Here is a 22,707-nt window from a genome sequence, read left to right on the forward strand (position 1 = left end):
ACAATGTTGTACTGAGTGCCCCACAGAGCTACCATGAGCAGACAGATTTCTACCGCTATCCCAACATGTGACTCATACTGCCATCCGCAAATGGTACACTGCACTGGCAGTCTTACCAACACCGGACTTGCCCCGGCACCATCCCCCACCCGTCATTGTGGAATTATACGCCAGTATGTTCACAGTCATACCCCATGTGTTGTATGTGTGTGTTTATTTCCCCATTCATTTGTGTTCAACATGGTTGTGTCAGAGTAGTTGTGGGCTCAGCCTGTGACTGTTGTGACCTACTGTTTGCTATCTGTGGTACATATTTTCTGTAGTGGCACATTTCTGTTCAGCATCAAGATGTGTGGTTCAACACGACACCAGTTTAGTTGGTCTGGGTAGTGGGTTGTTACCAACGATACAGGACTAGCCTGTTATTCCCCCAGCACTTGTTCAATTCATTGTTCCCTGCACCCAGGAGGCATCCTGACTAGATGATGGAGTGGTGGCTGCCTTATATGGATGTGCTGTCAATGTGTGGGTTGGTGGTGCTACCGGCACATGTCTGTGTACTGTTGGGACCGCTGCAATGACTTGTGTGCTGTGAGATGCAGCACACGTGTTTGGGCAATGAGGCAAGGCAGCTCCAAGGTGTTACTGCAAGGGACACTACCATGACGTTACCCCAGGAATGGTATTGACTGACTACCTAGTCTCTGAAGTCTTGGTCGTATTGGTAGGGTTGATATGACTATATGCAAGGGGTGTTGGGATGATACAACCAGAGGCACAGTGATTATACATGCCATCCATCCCATGTGCTGCATATGTACATGTAGGTATTTAGGCCTGGTGATCAACATATGTCCAGGTTGTGTATGTGTTATGGCGCATGGCACTAGCAAGGCGTAGGTACATGTGTAGCTTACGTCAGCATGGAGCAACTTACTTCATGTGCAATGTGCCCCTCTGCGCTCCTTTGACATGCATTGTGTGAGTCCTATGTGCCTCCCCCTTCTTGCACTTGACATTTAACATAAATTTCTCCTATGCAACTTACCTTGCATTTGTGGTGTTTCCTGGTGGTCTGCTCTGTCCTGTCCTGCGATTCCTGTGATGATTTTCCCCGGGATGACTGCTGCAACCATCTCCTCCATCTCGTCCAAGTCCTCATGTGGCGCTGGACTCCCACCTCCAGTTTGCAGTGCAGCCTTCATGTTCCTTGCCAATTTTTCCTTTGTCCTTCGCTTGCAGTCAAGCCAGCATTTCTTGCACTCTGTTACGGTTCTCCTGACTTCTGCCATAGTGTTAATCTTGTCTACTATCTGCTGCCAAATTGTCTCTCTCTTGGAAATTTTGAGGTGACGAAGAGTTGATTTTGATGCTCCGTCACCTCTCTCACCAGTATTTCATGCTCCTCTGCACTGAAACAACACTTTCTCTTTTTCTTCTACCTCCCCTGGGTCTTGTCTGTGTCCTCCTGGCTTGTTCCTGGTTAACTGGGTTCTCCCTGGGGTCTCTCCTGGCTTCCTGGGTCCATTTTGCCTCTCCTTTGCACTGTTTTCTCTGTTAGCATCTGTATTTGATGCTATTGCGGGCAAAACTGGTGCATTTCTGTTTTGTAACATATTTACATGTTGTAAAGCGGATTAGAGTCATTTTTCCAGCGTTAACGTCATTTTGCCTTACAAGGCACAATTGTTTACGTCGAGAAAAATGACTCTAAACTATGTATAGGGCTACCCAGCATCATAGTATAAATATGAGGCCTGGGTGGCGTTAAATAATGGCGCTAAACTTTTTGACGCAAAACTGCATTTAAGCAGTTTGTGCATCAAAAAGTATAAATCAGGGCCAATGTTTATTATTTCAGATTCAATAGGGACACATTTAAGTAAAAATCAAAAAAGATGTGTTGACTCTAATGTTATTAATAGTCTGTGTACTAGTAGTAATTTGAACCTCAAGGATTCCCTACTGCTTGATATTCATTTTTCCGTATGAAGAACCTTTTCACTAACAGTCCTCAGACTTCCTGGTACATGAACGAGTCAGATTGCTTTTGAATTTTTTACAAGCTGGAGAAATGCTTTTGTAAAAATGTTTAAGTACTTGTATTTTATTAATGAAAAATATAAGATTGTGTATATATTTCTAATGTGTACAGTTTTAATATTTATGTGGGTGTATGTCTGAATACATGTTGGTTGTTTCCTTAGTAGGCCTATGTCTTCTTAATCTTCCTGTCACTCTGGCCAATTCATCCATTCATTCCAAATAAGCCTAAATTCCCTGATCATAATGTGTCATTCATTAGTTACCCAGGATCATAGTCAGCATCTTATTCCAACATAAATGTCATACGCTGGGAGGCCAATGGGTAGCCATGCGCTCTATAAATCCTCATAACATAACATTCAATTTCATACTCAGTAGTCATTGCCTCAGTTGCTGGTCAACAGGCCACAATAACATGGTCGTACCTTATATTGTACTAATCATTGCTGATTAATCGGCCTTGTTTTCAATGATCACTCTGCACATATGCACAGCTCTCTCTGCCCTTTTCACTAGTCTCTCACGGTCCCAATCACAGTTTGCGTTGCCCCATTTATATTTCGCGCTGGCACACAGCCGGGTGGTCCTGCTCCATTAACACGCGAGTTTGCCCGTTCACTGCTCACACTTTCCTGTTCACTGCTGAGTCGGCACCACTCTCTAGTTACCTGCGACATAATCTTGTGGTACCAGTTTACCTGTGGCTAGAAAATTGTTTTTATAGTGCTTCCATTTCAACGCACAGTGCCCAGTTAGAAGACTAATGTTACCATGGCTTCCCCTCACGCTATTGGCACATTGATGGCAGCATCACCAGCCCAGCCCTCGACTACCCGTGTCTGCGGCCCACCGTATAGCCTTCCTCCTCCAGCCTGGGAATTCTGTGCCCTGGCCTCTCCCGTCAGCCTCCTCCCTGTCAGCTGGTGTCGAGCTACAAAGGGTTCAGCGTCCTGGTTGCCAAGGGCAACGGACACCTTGACAGCAACGCTTTTCTGCTACAGGCTGCTTTCGTCAAGTCAGGAAGTCGCTCAAAAAGACCACAATATTCATTGTAAATTTCCGAGAAGCTTGTCCGTCCAGCAGCCCAATAACAGCGATGCAGTCTCTTGTTTCGCAACTACAACCGGGCTAGGAACGAGTTGGCACTATTTGGCGAGCGCGGAGGAGCACAAAGTAGTTTCCCCAATAGAAAGAACTCTGAGAACTAGTGGCTGAGGTAGACAAGATGGAAGATGAGCTAGAGTACTTTCCCAGGGCTTACCTCCAAGAGGTCAAGGGATCCCTGACCCTGCGATCAAACCATTTGGATTATGGGAAGGCTACCCTGGTCTACAACTGGTAAGGGTAACCTATATTTCGAGGTATTTACATCTTCCCAATGTTTTTTTATAAGAACGAGCAATTTGTTTGGTTTACATTATTCTTTTTTTCTCTTTATACTTGTGTTCTTTTAATGATTATTCATGATACAGATCTTCCGGCATTTAATATATTTGAGAGTGGCCAGTGGTCCTTTTTACGAAAGAATAACTTATTCGTTCCCGATTATGTGATTTACACACCACAGGGCTATTTTACATGTAATTTTACCATTACTGTGCAGTAATGTTGCACCAGTACGCTGCAATTATGAGTAAATTATTTTGGATGCCCTCTTCAGAAACAACAAATAGGAATGAAACTGTGCTGCTACTGCACCAAAAGTCTCACACGATTTTCCAGATGCTTTTACCTGTTGGAGAAATCGAGCCAGATTCTCCCCCACCCGGAAAAACTGGGTGTGGAAAACCGTAAATAATCTGAATCAGAAGAAGCAGAATTCCATGATTTTATTTCGCTCCACCTGACTCATGAATAGGCCCTTGATGCAGGATAGAAGCTAACGTAACCCGTTCTAGAATAGTTCTGAGGGGACACGTTTTTCGATGTGATCAGACCGAAATTAAAGCAAAAAAAGAGTATTGGTACCAACTGCATTGGTTACAATACCTTTCTGCAGCTCAAATATCAATTTAATTTTTTTTCAGTATCCAACTCGAACACGCTGCTCTTCCAAGGTATGTCTTTGCTTAAATAGCAAACGTGGATGTGTCAGCCATGTTTGCATTTGATTGGGGCGATTCAATAGCTAATGGTGGTAAGGACTAAAGATTTTATTGAATAGTCAAAATTACCCTACGTTGACATCATAAAGTAAAATAAATCAGGAGTTTCCAAAAAAGCAAGATGTCAGAAAGAGCGTGAAAAAGAAAAAAAGACATTTAATTTACATTAGCGTTAGAAAGAAATATGGTTCTTCTGTAATAACTCACAACGGTAGATGTAGTTGACTGGTTTATTGTACAGACTCCTTGCAAAACACCTCCTCAACTCACAGCTTCTTTTCTCCTACTGTACTCTTCACATCAACATTCTAAGGTGCACTCCTGGTTGTACCATTAGCTAACATTCTAAAGGAGAGCATAGGAGCGTACCATTTCACAAATACAAGTGGAATATAAACATAACTGTAAAGATTTAGTCATGTGGTATTTTAAGTTAATTAACTAAGTAAGAAACAGTGTTTATATAATAGGTAAATATGGCATAGGTATATCATTACAACAATATTACAACACTTCCCCTTTCCCTCCAATACACAAGGGAGAGCGGTTCATCATATTGTTCATTGCCGTAGGACATAGTCTTTGTGCCATGTTGGAGGAGTCTTTCTCCTGGGCAAATCAGTCTGGGTTCTCCAGGGAATGGTATGGCTTCCTTCCCCAATGCTCTCCTGTTCCTTATCCGGTTGGCTGTCCTGGATGGCAGATATGCGATCCATGCTCCATACCCAACCATCCTCCAAAGTTACCACATTTTTATGTATTCTCGCAATTCGTAACGGTTCCGAGAACTTGCTCGTTCCCTTCAGAGTAGATTCTGGAAGTTTCACTCTGACCCATTGACCCACCTTCCATTGTTTACTCCTAGTACCATATTTGTTGTTATACCACTCCTGATACTTTCTCTGACTCTTCTCTACTTTTGCCAGCACTTCTTCACGCTGAACCAAAACGGGCTCCCCCCCCTTTAGCCAATTGGGGTTTAATTTGGTTCCCGGTTGCCTACCCTTAAGAGACACAAAGGGAGATACTCCTGTGACCAAGTTAGGCGTGGTGTGGTATGACCACAACATTCGCTCAATCGCACTCTCTCCTGGATCTCGTGATATGCTAGCTAACTGCAAGCACTCCTTGACCATCCTGTTAACCCTCTCCACAAGACCGTTAGCCCTAGGGTGGTACAGTGCTGACCTGAAATGTTGGATCCCACTGTTTCTTAAGAACTCCACCATGGCTCCTGAAGTGAACTGCACCCCGTTGTCTGTCACAATAGTGCTAGGAATACCTTCTCTGGTAAAGGCTTCTTTCAAAAATGCTATTGCTTCTTGGGTTGTTATACTATGCACAGCTTTTGTCATTACCCAGTGTGTGTGGTAATCAACTAAAACAAACATGAACCTTGCTCTCGATCCTAAACATGTGAGGGGTCCCAGGATGTCCAACCCCAGCTTGTCCCAAGGTTTGGTGGGAACTTTGACGGGAGACAAAGGGGACTTGTGCGTAACCTTGGTTTTATCACTCATTGCGCAAAGGACACATTCACGGACAGCACTTTCCACCAACCTGTCCATGGTGGGAAACCAGTACGAAGCTCGAAGTTTATTTTTGGTTAAAGTCCTACCTAGGTGTCCCTCGTGTGCCAGAGCTATAAGTTTCTCCCACAACACTTTGGGAGGAACAACTCGTTCACCTCTCATGACAAAGTCATTGGCTATATGTAACTCGTCACGCACCTCCCAATACCCCTTGAGTTCTTCTTCGACCGGTTGTAATCTCTCAGGCCACCCACTCCTTATCTTACTTTTCAGGGTTTGTATAACCTGATCCTTATTAGTGGCTGCAACCCATTCTTCCTTAGTAATGCCTGATAACTCCACATAGAGCACTGGTTCAAGGGTCTCCTCCGTTTCGTCTTGCCTCTCCTCTCTGGGTAGCCTAGACAGACAATCTGCTATTATGTTTTTCTTTCCTGGAACATATTGCATATCAAAATTGAATGCTTCCAGCCCCATGATCCATTTTGCAATACGTGGTGTGGCATGGTCTTTACCTTTAATGGTGAACAAGGAAATGAGGGGTTTGTGGTCTGTTCTAACCAAGAAAGGCAAACCCCACAGAAAAAACTTGAAGTGATTAATGGCCCAAAAGCATGCAAGTGCTTCTCTCTCGATTGTAGAGTAGTTGAGTTCTGCCTCTCTCAATGACTTGGATGCAAACGCCACGATCCTTTCCTGCCCGTCAACACACTGAGATAAGGTGGCACCAAGACCTTTCCCACTAGCATCCGTGGTAAGCCATGTTTTTCTAGAGGGATCAAAATTTCCTAAAGTGGGACAATGAACTATGGCATCCTTGACTTGTATGAATGCTGCCTGACACTCATCACTCCACTCAAAAGGTACATTCTTCTTTAATAATGCTCTCAAAGGGGCAGTGACCACCGCAAAATTGTGAACAAATTTAGACATAAACTCAGCTAATCCTAAAAACGATCTCAGTTCCTCTTTACTAGTTGGGGCTGGGGCTTCCTTCACTGCCACAACAAGATCGCATTTAGGTTCTACCCCATCTTTATTTATCTTATGCCCTAGGTATTCCACAGACTCCACTCCTAGTTGGCACTTTTCCTTTCTAATTGTCATGCCAGCCTCATCCAGGGCTTTGAATACCTCTCTTAAAATGGAATTGTGTTCACTCTCTGTACTTCCATACACCAATATATCATCCTGGAAGCACATAATTTGCCTAATTCCTTGCAAAATGGTTTGCATAATTCTTTGAAACACCGCAGCTGCCGACGCGAGACCAAAGGGCATCCGGCGATATCTAAATGCCCCGAAGGGAGTGATAAAGGATGTAAGTGAGCGTGATGTTGGATGCAATTCCACTTGGTGGTAAGCGGACGACAGATCAATTACACTAAAGCATTTGGCTGCCCTTAACATACTCACCATTTCATCTATCTTGGGTAAGGGAAACCTGTCCACCCATATATTAGCATTCAAATCCCTCAAATCTACACATAGACGAATGCCTCTGCCGTTGGGTTTCCTAGTGACCACTATGGGTGCTAGCCACAAGGAGCTCTCAATTGGTTCAATAACTCCAGATTTAGCTAGTTTCTCCAGATTCTTCTTTCAGGGGTTCCCTCATCAAGTACGGTACAGATCTGCACTTGTGTACTACCGGTGTAGCACCCTCCTTGAGTTTAATTTTATGTTGGAAATTTTTCAATAATCCTAGTCTATCCTCAAACAGCTTGGGAAATTCCTCACTTATACCTTCACTAATTTCTTGCAAGTCTACTAACAACACTTGTTCCTTGCTATTAGGATCCAGTTTGATTCCAAGGTCCTTTTGGTGTTTCCAACCTAATAAGTTCGATCCTTTCTTTGTGACATATACTGTTCCTTTGGTGTGCCTATCCTTAAATATAATGCCCATATCTAACATCCCTTTAAGTGGTATCGGATCATTGTTGTATCCTCCAGGTTTTAAATTGGCCGTGTTCAATTTGTGCCCCCGAGCTTGGAATTTATCAATATAGGTTTGGTAGTTCATGAATGTATATGGTGAGCATGAATCGGCGTACGCTTCCACACCAATACCATCAAGTTTGATGTTGCACAATGGATAAATGTTACTAAGGGGTTCCCTCCCTTGACTTGCCTTGACTTGCAGAATAAACTTACTGCCCAGATCGGTAACCTCATCCACCTTATTAGCCCTTTTCTTCATGTTTCTGTCATTTCTACACACACGTGCATAGTGCCCTTTGGCTCCACATTTCCTGCACGAACAGTTACGCGCCATACAGAGGGGACTGTTAGCAAGGTGATTGGGATTCCCACATCTGAAACACCTTCCCTTTGACATTTCTTCACTCTGATTTTTTTTTATTGCTGTAGTTGAAAATATTGAATCCTCAACTTTATTGATCACACTTTCATCTAGTTTATTACAACTTTTGATCTCCTTCACTTCGTCTACCTCTGGTGAATTTTTGATTTCCTTCATACATTCCATTGTATGCTCAATACTCTTAGCTATGTCCACAGCTTCTTTAAGAGAGGGGTTATGTGTGAGGAGTTTTTCCTGTACCCTTGAACTGTTTGTACACCTCACCAATTGGTCACGTATCAACGAATCCTCCAAATCCTCAAAAACACATGTATGTGCAAGACCCCGCAAAGCGGCAACATAGGTGGCTACCTTTTCCTCTTTGCCCTGTACTCTGCAAAAAAATCTATGCCTTTCCAGGACAATATTGACCTTGTGACCAAAGTGACTTTCCAATTTGACAAGAGTTTGTTGGAACACATCTACATTTTCTCCCCCTTCACCATCATCCTCTGCAATGGTCAAGCTTTCATACACCTTTCTTCCATGTATTCCTAAATTATGTAGCAGTATGTGTTGTTTCCTTAACGCTGTGAACTTTTCTCCCCCAATAGCAATCAAGTATGATTTAAACAATTTAGACCATTCTTTCCAGGGTAAAACCGGTTCACCTATTTCATTTAAGAACGGCGGTTGGGACATTCCTGCTGCTGCCATTCTCTATGCAGATAGTTTCACTATATATATATGTAATGTATAAACTCTTCTTCAATCTAGGTTATTGTGCATTATGCAATACTTACTTACATAAACACAACTTCCGTTTACTACTACTCAAAACCCCACACAACTAAACAATAAGATTTTTTTTTTTTTTCAACTCTTATTTTGAAAATATTCTGGAAGCCTACAGTCAGGACTCTTATTTTGAACACTGTTCAACTGGGGAAGACCCAGACACTCTTTAACACGTAATATCCCGTCGTCGATGTGCACTCGGATTGCACCGTGATCCACTCGATCAGGAACTCCTCACCAGGTAAGTTAAATAAAGTGAAGATAATGTCTCATATCATCCCCAAATAGGTCGGTGATTATTGCGCATAAACGTTTATACCTTCAATAGTACGGCGCTTTGCCCTTCAGCACACACATAGAACACAGCGCGCTCGCATCGTTGAATGCAGTTTATTGACGACACGCTTCACTGTGTGAGAGGTTTTCCCACAGCGTATGCGCACCTGGTCAAACGCGCTCGAAAACTGCGCGCGTTGACAATTACAGCACTCTCCCCCGTATGGCTGGCGTTGACACAGCTCCGTTCCCAGCCCGGCTTCTTCCTAATAGTAGTGCCCGCGTCACGGAGGTCGGTACTGAAAGCAAACCGAACGCGTTCTGAGGAGAAGTTGAACACGGCGCTACCTGCGCTAGAGTTTACAGACACTAGTTCAGTTCAGCCGCTGCTCCGAACAATACGCCTTCAATACAGTTCACCCCAGGCTTGCAAACAAGATAATTGACACTGCTTCTCACATACGGTATTGCCTGAGACAAGTGCCGGTTGTATTGCCACCTTCTTCACCTCCACAACACACCAAATTTCAGTGTGTGAGTCACCGTGTCTGTCTCTCAAGGATACAGTCCTTGTAGTGCCTGCCACTTCGCCGCTCAGAATCCCATATCAAAAAGGGAAATTCTCACACAAAACTCTGATTTCCTCAGACACTCTATCAATCTATGATGAACAGTCACCATGAGCGTAACTTCGACTGTACCTTCCAGGTTATATAAGAGGAGCACGGAACAAGCTGCTGAGGTGCTGTAACACTTCAGGGGCAAGGAGTCTTCACCGCCCCTGCGCAGTATCCCATCCTCGTCGCCAAAGTTCTTCTGTAATAACTCACAACGGTAGATGTAGTTGAGTGGTTTATTGTACAGACTCCTTGCAAAACACCTCCTCAACTCACAGCTTCTTTTCTCCTACTGTACTCTTCACATCAACATTCTAAGGTGCACTCCTGGTTGTACCATTAGCTAACATTCTAAAGGAGAGCATAGGAGCGTACCATTTCACAAATACAAGTGGAATATAAACATAACTGTAAAGATTTAGTCATGTGGTATTTTAAGTTAATTAACTAAGTGAGAAACAGTGTTTATATAATAGGTAAATATGGAGTATTACATAGGTATATCATTACAACAATATTACAACAGTTATCTATAAGGTAAGCATAAGGGTTTGGGTCTACATAAGGCTTCAGATTAGGCTTTTGGCTACCATTAGAGATATGTTGATAGTCATTCGGAGTTTACTTTTAACACCAATTTTGGTGGAAACTGGAGTTTTCAACCAAGTAAATATTATAGCTAATGTTGTAATTCCACGTGCAATATTGCAGCACCCAGGTTTCCACAGACTGAAGTTTTGCAATTTTTAGTAGAAATTTGTGCAGGCATAAGTAGAAAAATTGAAGTATCATGGTAATTTCGTACCTCAAAATTACCAATCCTTGTGTTATCAGTAATTCTGTCTGTGACAGTTCTGATACAGGAATATCACAGTAGACAGAATGATGGTCTTTATACTAGGGTTAGCGCTAGGGGTTGTGAGTTATGGTTATGGCACATAACAGTAGAGGTAAGTGATGGGGTTAACACAGGGTTAGAGGGTGGGGTTTAGGTGTAAGGTACCTTTCAGCACAGGTGAGTACTTCTCAAACAGCCTTTGACTTTCAAATAATTGTCATATGCATAGATTGCGTTGGCATTAAAACTTCAGATTTCTCACTTATTCTTCAGAACCTCTGGCATTTCACACTTGAAATGATGAACTTTTAGCCACTCAATCAATAAACTTTATTGCGGCGGTAAAAGCGCAGTACAAATGTTCAAATAAAGAAACACGGATAAAAAAATTCCAAGTCACAAAACAATCAGCAAAGGAATAGGTACAAAATAAAACTATTCAGATAAAATCGTACAGGAAATTCCAACAACACGCAGCATCAGGCTGTTAAAAAGCCATTGACTTTCTCTTGACCAGGGCACACTTTAGAAATGAGCAGACGTTGTAGCTCAGTGAAGGGGAGTTCAGGGATTGCAGATACACCAGAGCCTCAATACTTCTAATACCACAGGATCAGATTAACGGGACTTAAACCCTTAAAGAATAGACCCTATAATACATATAGAAGAACGTAAAATGAAGCAGACTCTGGGGTGAGGACACATCAAGGGGCAGGTTAACACATTAGTAGGGTCAAATTGACCCAGCGGAAAGCTTAGATACCTCCTCACGATGCCAAACCTGAAACGAGTTAACAAGACTCTATGTCAGGTTGTATCTGTCCAGTGTAAGCACGGTTCCATATTAGGGGTGGTTTGCAGATTGACATACTCCCTAACAGAGATTTTGAGTAATTCACTTTCCTCCCTATGCTGTCTATCCCTAGTTAGAAACGCTCTCTTGCCCCAAGTGAAGTCAGCCCTAGATGTGCCGAAGGGGGAAGGAAAGAGTTCAGGTCTTCCAAACCCGAACATACCTGCTTAATATGTAGCAGCCACAGGGTAGCTAGACCTTTGTCACAAGCAAGGCAATCCAAGATTCCCTTTCTGTTTAAGCCCGCATGATGTTTTGCCCAGGTAGCACACCAAAGCACCAAAGGGGCCAATTTGATGACATCTTCTGCAAACCCAACTCCATACTCTAGATGGACAATGTAAGTGGCACAGGCCGGAGGTACATCCAAGAGACGGCATAAGACCCTGTTCTCTTCGGTCTGGGGAGGGCAGAAATGCTAAAACAGCCTGAGGTACCAGCTCCGTAGGCAAGAATGGGAAGCATTTACTCCTAAGTACCTAGAGCAAAGGGACCATGAGTTTTCTGCCATTGCGAGATGCTAGGCTGTAAATATAGCCAGCAGCACTGGCAAACCTTTGTGTGGCTTTATATTTACATGAGCCCCAGTTAAACTTGGCATCCAGTACCTCCCCCAAGTAAGAAAAATCCTTGGTGGAGGCAGCCTGGTATCCTTGGAGAGATATGCTCCTTGGTTTCATGGATTGAGGCTCTCGTAGCGTGTATAGCGGTTGATGGTTTGAGCGGTTGATAGCTAGGCCCAAAGACCCCATGTTAGTTAACACATTTCTGAAAGAGGATGTTTAGGCTCTTGTGTGTTCTCCCTACTAGGACAGCATCATCCACGTAAAGTAACACAGCAACTTTTTTCCTGACCACCACCAGGACATCCACAGCACAGGCAGACAAGGTCTCCTCATGAGCGTTGATATAAAATACAAAGAGGATTGGGGCCAACAGACACCCCTGGTGAACACCTTTCCCCAGTGGAAAGCTGGAGGTGTGTTTGCCTGCAGGGCCATACCTAACCAACGCTGATAAGTCAAAGTGTGTGGGTCGCAAAATTTGGACGAGCTCTGGATCCACCCCCAGATCACACAACATGGCCCACAGCTTAGACCTGTCAAAGGCACTGGACAGGTCCATGAAGGCCAGGCAGATGGAGCCCTGCTTCATGATGGTGTACTTGCTAAAAAGCAGGTTAAATTAAGACATTGCTCCACCATGTCCAGCCCCTCCCAGAAACCATACTGCACATCCAACAGTGTATTCATCTCAGAGGCCCAGGACAACAAGTGCTCCAGCATGATCCTCCCCCCGATTTTCTTTGCAGAGTCCAACGATGGTGGCAGTATCCCTTGAGTCTGAGAGGCCACAACAGGTAAAAGCATTAAAGCAATTACAGAGTCATGGTGCCCACAAATCCATGGCATATTTACATAAGTCAATCGGACCCCATACCTGGTCCAGGAGACATGTTTAAGGGGGACTTAATAATGGCTTCCCCAACCTCTTCCAGGGTAAATTTCATGGCAATTGGATAATCCACCTCAGCCTCCGGGAGCTCCTGAGACTTATCAGAGCAGTAGAGTGCACTCAAATGGCTCACCCTCTGTTCAAATGTTGGTAATAACTGCGATATCACTGGACTCCAGGGCACCAATATCCTTAACCACCCTCCAAAAAGTAGTGGAGTCCCTCTGCCTATGAGACTGGACCAGCCTCTTCCAATTCTCCACGCAGCTCTATACAATTTAACCTTCTTGCTGTCTCTGGGATACCCTTTTAGGCCTTTTCCAGATTCGCAGAGGCCTTCCTGCAAGAGGAGTCAAACCATTTTGCCCCTGTGGCGCCCCTAGTTTGTTTCGTAAGAAGGGTACTAATGGCTGACTCTAATTGGACAAAGCTATTGGCAATGGACCATGGGACAACCAGATATGTTAGGCAGTTAAGCAACAAGTCAAGATGGTTAGTACACAATTTTTTAAATACGGAACCAAGCTCAGCATTTCTCCATGCTAGGCGAAGCCCCTGGGACTTAACATTAATGGGTGAGGAGGGAATACCACTCACCCTGCAAGCCCCTTTAGGGATACTAAAGCCCAGCCAAAGGGGGTTGTGGTTGCTCATAGCTGCAACAATGGTACCCCCAACAATGACCTGTCTCATAAGAAGTCTTAGGTACAAAAATGTAATCAACGATTGACCCATATTTTCCCCTAACATAAGTAGCATTCATTTGGTGGGCTGGGTCAATAGCATCACAGGCATTATTGAGCTCAAACATGTTGACACCATTCAAAAGAGCTGTGGTTTTCAACTTCCCCTGCTGGGGAACAACCCTCACGTAGGCTTTCTTCAACATGGTTGGCTCGTTGAGCGCGGAGAGGGGAGCTAAGTTTGATGTTAAGACATCCACAATCGTGAGATGAAACCCAGAGGTCAACAGGGGGCTACTTCAGAATCAAGCCCAAGGATGAAGTGTGACAATTAAAAAATATTGGAACATGCCTCCTCACCAAAATGCTCATTATAAAAATTAATGATGACAAGGTGAGTGCCATTAGTCCAGGACAGCAACATTGCTTGGATAGCAGGGCACTTACAGCGCAACGGGTACATTTTACACCCCAGTGTGACTCATAAGTAAGCTTGAGTCCCCTCTTGGCTCGCCTGGCAGTTGACGGGGTAGCCAGGACCATGTAGACAACAAACCCATCCACACTAACAAGGTCCTTAAGCCATGTTTCCTGCAGAAATATCCTTTCATGGCTCGCTATATGTGCAGCCCAGTTATCAACATCCTGTTTGATGAGTAGATCAGCAATATTCCCAAAAAGTATTTTGACCTTGTGAGTGGTATCGTCTGAACAAATCAGGCCACCAAGGACATTTTCTACCACAGGGACAGTGGCACACGTGGGGCTTATGTGACCATCTCCCCCAAGTGGTTCACCAGTAACCATGGAAGGAAGGGAGGTAGGTGGTAAGTTGATGGAAACTTCCCTCAAGCCATGTCCTGTGGTCTGCCTGCCATGATCTAGGTCAGGGTCTGGCGATATTCTTATATGTTTATTTGAGTTGTTCCTGAGTCAATCCACATATGTTAGGCTCCCCAAAGGACCAAAATGATTCAGCACACGGATGTGATAGAGCTGGGGAAGTGCTTGCTAAGAGCCCCAGAAACGTTCCAAATTGACTTGTAGTGTATGGCAGGCAGTCAGGGGTCTATAAAAGTAGTCCAGAGGTAGAATTTCTATTTTACTGGGCTTGTGCGGTTTTTATGAAAAAGCCCCAACCAGGTTTCCTAATATTCTAAGGTTACGGAAGGAAATGATGGCACAGTCTCCCGGCAGTGCCCTATGTGATTTCTCCACCCATCCCACCCTCCTGGCCATTACTACTTCCCTAAATAGCTGGTCTCAACACCACAAGTTATCATAGATCCAAACGATGGGTTTTAAAATGAGGTCCTCAGTCGATTCTGTAGCACCGGGTCGAAAGGTTGGCACATCAGCAAGCAAATGACATAGTGGCAGGTGAAAGATCTCATCTAGAGGAAGAACATAAAATCTGACCTGAAGGGCGAGTGGTGGTGGGTTTTTTTTATGGGACAAGCTCTCAAAATAAGAGGCAAAATGAGGTAACATGAGCAATAGCGTGGGATGTAGCAGGCACTTAAGCGCCAACACCTTCGGCCGGGCTCAAGGCCTCACTTGGGTCCCCCAACTTTGCTTGGCAAATCTCTTGCTGTTCCTTTGATGGAGCATTTTTGGCACTTAAACAGGCCGAGGAAGGGCACTCTGGAACTTGCATTTCGATAAGTTTAGATTGTTTTGCCTTGCTAGATACTAGGCGGTCACACAGATCTTCCAGCTTGGCCTCTAAGATTGTTTCCATTGTTTTACCTAGCCAGTCCGGCATACCCTCAATGCCGTCCATGCAAAGACTACCACTATTAACAGAGTTGCGACCCCTGAGGGCCATATGAGATCGGGAATTGTTTGATTTAGCTTCTTGTGGCTGGGTTGTGGGAACAGAAGGAAAGTCATGCAAGACGGCTTCATCCTCACTGATAGAGATGGGAGCAAGAGAGAGCCTTCTTTCATCGCTAAATATTTCTTTGTGAATTTTTCCTACAACCTTTTCAATAAAGCCATCAAGCGTACTGGTCTTCCTTTTGGCCAGAGAGTCCCCGTTCTGGATTTGTGTTTCTGCTCAGACATCTTTTCAAAGCACAAAGGTTTGTGGCTTGAAAACAGAGGTAGCTAACTGTACTGCTGCCAGGCCCTACTCAGTAACCCAAAGGATAGCCTCCACTCTTTGGGCAAGCAACCGCAACACAAGGGACAACCACAAAGAAAGAGTGAGTGAAAGAGGATTCTAAGCTTACCGCACGCAACCAAAGTTAGGGAAAGCTCAGGCCAACCTCGTCTGGCTGCAGATAGGCCCACTCTTGGCCTAGGCTGTGATATGGTTGGGCACGCTGTAGGTGCTTGTCAGATGGTGGCCCGCCCTTCTCAGGTGCTCGTTGCAGTGCCTCCTTGCACTTGGGGTTGTGGTGCCTCTAGTGCCAAACACACTGTTAGTCACAATTGTGTATAGCAAAAGTAATGTGTGGTTAAAAAAATAAAGTGATATATAAGATACTTAGCAGATTATTTGGATATTCTTCCAAAAGTATTGGACGCTAAGAGGCAAAAATTATAGCGGAAAACATTTCAGCACACAAATAGAGAGAAACCAATTTACGTTTCTGAGGTGTTGATGAATTAATAGATTTGTATTGTGACCAACTCCAGTGAAAAGATGAAGAACAGGTTGATTCCAAAGTAAACTTGTTCCTTTATTTGAGGTACAACCATCACATAGTCTCACAGCTTCAACTGCTGCCTTGACTCGGGTTCAAAATTCTACATGACATAAACACTTCCTAAATATAACGTGGGAGAGCCCTGCAAGAGAGATCCCACAGTGTCTACCAGTCACAACAGTTTGGTCTCACATGGTAAAGTAGGTGGGAATTGAGGTTGTGAACTCAGTGAGAAAGGGTTTCATTAAAAGTGGATCAAGCAGTTCAAACAGAAAAGGGGGAAGGTTTGCAAAGGCATAGAACCAATATGGTGTGTGGCGTTTTGTATTGCAACTGGTTTAGGGTAAAAGTGAGAACAATTGGGCAGATGTTATAGTGACGGAGTGACAAAGTTGATAATCTGGGCATGGGCAGTGCTTCTAAGGGGAATCCCATGAATGGTCTATTTAAAAATCCAGCTTAATCATGACCAGCATATTTTTGTGGGACTTAGTTGTTTGGAAAGGGAAGTTCTTCCATTTGTGCAGCTGGAACCTAGCCTCGTGTAAAGAAGGAGTCTAGTTGCATATTAGAGTTCACTAGTATTTTTGAGTTCCTATCTTCAGGGGTGGGTGATTTTGAAGCAGGGAAATAACATTTTCAGGGCTGCTGGAGAGTAGCAGAAGGGGCCCAGTGTGTGAAAGGAAAATTAGGGGCTAAAGGTTAGCATATTGATGAATTGTCTGAAACAAATGGAATTAATGTTTGTTCACTGTGTTGAGGTATATGGCCAGTAAGTCAGGAGGAGTTTTATGTTTAGAAATGTGAATCGTGGAGGCTGGATACGATAGAACTTATGGATGCATGTGCGATTATCTATAGATAGGTTGCACGTAAGGTTAATATGAGTAAGTGCATAGAAGGCTAGGTGTGAGGTTAAGTGGATTGCTGTGAGGGTGCAAGAGAAGCATGTGCGTATTGATTAATACAGGATCAGAAAATATTTCATTAAAAAGGGTGGATTGTAGACAATTGTTCAAGTTGAAATCACCAAGGATCGTGATAGGAATGAATTATGGAACCATCTCTAGGATGGTGTTGAGTTCTTTGAATAAGAGATCAATGGTCATGTGTGGGTGGTCACTTACCACATCTTAAGGATGAACAGGTTGACTAAAATGTTTTGGTGTGACATGGAGCAAGCAGGCAAGGGAGGAGAGGAGGGGCAAGTGAGCAGTGTTTGCTGCATTTGAGCGGTGGTACGTTTGGAATCAAGGTCAGAGTAAGTGGGCAGAGGAGGGGCAGGATGTGGATAACACTAACACATTGGGCGTGTAAAGCCCAGTAATAACTACCTGGAGTCCATTGTTAGGAGTCAAGGCAGTGAGGCGAGGTTGAGCGTGAAAAGCATGGGGCATGGGTGAGTGCACATGGCACTAACAGGGTGGCTGCGGCGCACAGAGGCAGCAAGCTTAGTGTTTTTGTGGCTTGCACCTGGATTGCCCCTGTCAAATCCTCATTTTCTTCTTTTTAGAAATTTGCTCCTGTATCTGCTCGTGGTCCTATGCAGTCTTCATCCATCTGGCCCCTCCCCCTCATGTCACATGCCACTCATCACTTGCCACTCTTTTTTCGCCCTGAAAGTGTTCTGCAAAGCTTCTACCCTGGAAGTGGAAGTCATTAACTAGGCAGGTGTTCCTTGGTAAGTTTATTCAAGGATGATGCTGCACTATACCTCGGAAGAACTTAGATAGTTAAGTTTTGTTTTAAGTTGGAGTTTTGAGCCTGGTGGGACATAGATGCACTTGAGTGGAACTTTGCACAAGTTCAGTCTCTTGGACTGACGCACTTGATGTATCCCAGTTGGGTGAGAGCTATGGAAGTGGACTTTGCTCGTGCCTCACGAGTCCCCAGCAGTCTTCTGTCTTTTTGGTATATATGTGGATTTTTGGCCCACCCTGAGCCACCACAATGGTTTTCCTCACAGCCTGCCGGTTTTCCACCAGCTAAGGCTTAATGGTGAGTGTGGCAAGGGTGGAGGGGAATCAAGATGGTAATCAGTGAATGCAGCTTCAGGGTGACGCTCTGCTTGGCCCTTTTGGGGTTTGGCTGGCTGGCCAGAAGTTCAGTAACTTGTGTATATGAGCGGAATTACCTTCATTGATTTGATTTAAAGCACAACTTCTGTTCCATTGGCTGAAAGGAAAGAAACCACTGAGTGATGGAGTATATTAAAAATATGAATCTTCATACTCATTTACATGTGGTTGCTACTTCCCTAATTTAACAAAATTGATAGTCAGAAAATTTAGATCAGAGAAGTTATTCTCAACAAGAATATGTAAAAAAACAACATCTAACCCCTTAAGGAACAAATCGAAACACAAAGGGTTGCGGAAGGGGTTATCTACTATCCCAGCCTACTTTTTTTAAGATCAACGGAGGATGGCAATATGCCAGTAGTGGGAAGTACTGAAGCACTGGAATTTTTTTTCAGTGGGACAACCATTCGCCACCCTCAGTGTCCTGGGGGAGTTCCACCTGTAAAGGGTCCAATTGAGCTTCCTAAGACGGATTACACGCTACAGGACATTATCTCTATAAATTCTTTCATCAACCGCACTCAGATAAATAAAGATCCTATGATCCCTGCTACTAATCCCTCATCAACCAAGAAAATATCTATGGTGGTCATTATGACTTTGGCCGTCTTTCTCTAAGACCGCTGAAACTGATGCATCCATACTTTGAGTTAGGTAGGACTTCCATCTGTTTACGGGTGGAAATCTGACCCCGTTGGCCTGGCTGACGGAGAAAGAGAGGTGGTTCCACCACCAGCACCGCAATGCCAACAAGACTCCGCCACTGTATTACGATACATAATACGGCATGGTGGAGTCCTGTCGGCGGTGCGGTGCGGTGCTGGTACTGGAAAACGCTAGGACCCATCCCCTCCTGGACGACCACCTCGCCAGAAGAGGTAAGTTGATCGTCTGAAAGAGGGGTTATGTTGGGTGTATGTGTGTGGTCTGGGTGCGGGTATGTGTGTGAATGGGGGTGTCTGGGTGCGTGTATGTGTGCGAATGGGGGTGTCTGGGTGCATGAATGGATGCAGTGTCTGGGTGTGTGTGTATGAATGTGGAGGGGGAGTGCGTGTGCATAAATCCGGAGGGGGATGCGTAAATGAATGTGGTGGTGGTGTGCATGATTGCGGAAGAGGTTGCGTATGTGTGAGTGCGATTGGGGGTGTGGGTGTATGGTTGTATGCGGTTGGGTGGGAAGGGTGCGTGCATGGAAGTGGGGGGAGGGTGTATGGCAGTGGGGTGGGGTGGAGGGTGCATACACGTGTGTGACGTGTGGGGTGCTGGCCACACAAATGGAGATTCCTGTCACTGGGCGCTTTACCGATGTTCCAGGTCATAATACCACCGGCGGTCTCACGGCTGCTGCCGGACGGAGGTGCCCACCTCCGGCTGGGACACCTCTGGCCCGGAAGTCCGACTGCCCTGGCAGTACTGGCGGCATTGTGGCTGTTTGGCTGCAACCAGACCACCTATCTCATAATGCAGCGGTCTTCACTGCTGGGTTCGCCGCGCGGAGATCCCCACTGCGAGGTGGCAGTCTAAAGACCACCAGCCTCGACATGACCACCTGTGTGTCCATCGGAAATTCCCTTCAGTTTAACCCCTTCGCTGCCAGGCCTTTTCCCCCTCCTGTGCCGGGCCTTTTTTTGCCTATTTGGGGCAGTTCGCGCTTAGGCCATCATAACTTTTTGTCCACATAAGCTAACCAAGCCAAATTTGCATCCTTTTTTTCCAACATCCTAGGGATTCTAGAGGTACCCAGACTTTGTGGGTTCCCTTGAAGGAGGCCAAGAAATTGGCCAAAATACAGTGAAAATTTTGTTTTTTTCAAAAAAATTGGAAAAAGTGGCTGCAGAAGAAGGCTTGTGGTTTTTCCCCTGAAAATGGCATCAACAAAGGATTTACGGTGCTAAACTCAGCAGCTTCCCAGCTTTCAGGAACAGGCAGACTTGAATCAGAAAACCCAATTTTTCAACACAATTTTGGCATTTTACTGGGGCATACCCCATTTGTGCAATTTTTTGTGCTTTCAGCCTCCTTCCAGTCAGTGACAGGAATGGTCATGAAACCAATGCTGGATCCCAGAAACCTAAACATTTCTGAAAAGTAGACAAAATTCTGAATTCAGCAAGGGGTCATTTGTGTAGATCCTACAAGGGTTTCCTACAGAAAATAACAGCTGAAAAAGAAAAATATTGAAATTGAGGTGAAAAAACCATCAATTTTTCTCTACGTTTTACTCTGTAACTTTTCCCTGCAATGTCAGATTATCGAAAGCAATATACCGTTACGTCTGCTGGACTCCTCTGGTTGCGGGGATATATAGGGTTTGATGGTTCATCAAGAACCCGAGGAACCCAGAGCCAATAAATGAGCTGCACCCTGCAGTGCGTTTTCATTCTATACCGGGTATACAGCAATTCATTTGCTGAAATATAAGGAGTAAAAAATTGCTATCAAGAAAACCTTTGCATTTCCAAAAAGGGCACAAGATAAGGTGTTGAGGAGCAGTGGTTATTTGCACATCTCTGAATTCCGGGGTGACCATAGTAGCACGTGAATTACAGGGAATTTCTCAAATAGATGTCTTTTTTACACACACTCCTATATTTGGAAGGAAAAAATTTAGAGAAAGACAAGGGGCAATAGTACTTGTTTTGCTATTCTATGTTCCCCCAAGTCTCCCGATAAAAATGGTACCTCACTTGTGTGGGTAGGCCTAGCACCCGCGACAGGATATGCCCCAAAACACAACGTGGACACATCACAGAAAACAGAGCTGTTTTTAGCAAAGTGACTACCTGTAGATTTTGGCCTCTAGCTCAGCCGCCACCTAGGGAAACCTACCAAACCTGTGCATTTCTGAAAACTAGAGACCTAGGGGAATCCAAGGAGGGGTGACTTGCGGGGCTCGGACCAGGTTCTGTTACCCAGAATCCTTTGCAAATCTCATAATTTGGCTAAAAAAACACATGTTCCTCACATTTCTGTGGCAGAAAGTTCTGGAATCTGAGAGGAGCCACAAATTTCCTTCCACCCAGCGTTCCCCCACGTCTCCCGATAAAAATGATACCTCACTTGTGTGGGTAGGCCTAGCGCCCGCGACAGGATATGCCCCAAAACACAACGTGGACATATCACAGAAAACAGAGCTGTTTTTAGCAAAGTGACTACCTGTAGATTTTGGCCTCTAGCTCAGCCGCCACCTAGGGAAACCTACCAAACCTGTGCATTTCTGAAAACTAGAGACCTAGGGGAATCCAAGGAGGGGTGACTTGCGGGGCTCGGACCAGGTTCTGTTACCCAGAATCCTTTGCAAATCTCAAAATTTGGCTAAAAAAACACATGTTCCTCACATTTCTGTGGCAGAAAGTTCTGGAATCTGAGAGGAGCCACAAATTTCCTTCCACCCAGCGTTCCCCCACGTCTCCCGATAAAAATTATACCTCACTTGTGTGGGTAGGCCTAGCGCCCGCAACAGGATATGCCCCAAAACACAACGTGGACATATCACAGAAAACAGAGCTGTTTTTAGCAAAGTGACTACCTGTAGATTTTGGCCTCTAGCTCAGCCGGCACCTAGGGAAACCTACCAAACCTGTGCATTTCTGAAAACTAGAGACCTAGGGGAATCCAAGGAGGGGTGACTTGTGTGGCTCGGACCAGGTTCTGTTACCCAGAATCCTTTGCAAACCTCAAAATTTGGCTAAAAAAACACATGTTCCTCACATTTCTGTGGCAGAAAGTTCTGGAATCTGAGAGGAGCCACAAATTTCCTTCCACCCAGCGTTCCCCCACGTCTCCCGATCAAAATGATACCTCACTTGTGTGGGTAGGCCTAGCGCCCGCGACAGGATATGCCCCAAAACACAACGTGGACATATCACAGAAAACAGAGCTGTTTTTAGCAAAGTGACTACCTGTAGATTTTGGCCTCTAGCTCAGCCGCCACCTAGGGAAACCTACCAAACCTGTGCATTTCTGAAAACTAGAGACCTAGGGGAATCCAAGGAGGGGTGACTTGCGGGGCTCGGACCAGGTTCTGTTACCCAGAATCCTTTGCAAACCTCAAAATTTGGCTAAAAAAACACAGGTTCCTCACATTTCTGTGGCAGAAAGTTCTGGAATCTGAGAGGAGCCACAAATTTCCTTCCACCCAGCGTTCCCCCACGTCTCCCGATAAAAATGATTTCTCACTTGTGTGGGTAGGCCTAGCGCCCGCGACAGGATATGCCCCCAAACACAACGTGGACATATCACAGAAAACAGAGCTGTTTTTAGCAAAGTGACTACCTGTAGATTTTGGCCTCTAGCTCAGCCGCCACCTAGGGAAACCTACCAAACCTGTGCATTTCTGAAAACTAGAGACCTAGGGGAATCCAAGGAGGGGTGACTTGCGGGGCTCGGACCAGGTTCTGTTACCCAGAATCCTTTGCAAATCTCAAAATTTGGCTAAAAAAACACATGTTCCTCACATTTCTG

The 22,707-nt window shown here is 44.8% G+C and overlaps 1 protein-coding gene across 1 annotated transcript in view; it reads left to right on the forward strand.

Annotated features, from left to right (window-relative positions):
• Nucleotides 1-3,026: 3,026 nt before the first annotated feature.
• CFAP95 (cilia and flagella associated protein 95) overlaps nucleotides 3,027-22,707 on the forward strand; it is a 158,541-nt gene continuing 138,860 nt past the window's right edge. Inside the window, exon 1 of the mRNA XM_069228818.1 lies at nucleotides 3,027-3,384. Coding sequence (XP_069084919.1) covers nucleotides 3,272-3,384 — 113 coding nt within the window. The 5' untranslated portion in view covers nucleotides 3,027-3,271. The remainder of the gene's footprint in view (nucleotides 3,385-22,707) is intronic.

Source organism: Pleurodeles waltl, chromosome 1_1 (assembly GCF_031143425.1).
Source record: "Pleurodeles waltl isolate 20211129_DDA chromosome 1_1, aPleWal1.hap1.20221129, whole genome shotgun sequence".
Classification (NCBI taxonomy): domain Eukaryota; kingdom Metazoa; phylum Chordata; class Amphibia; order Caudata; family Salamandridae; genus Pleurodeles; species Pleurodeles waltl.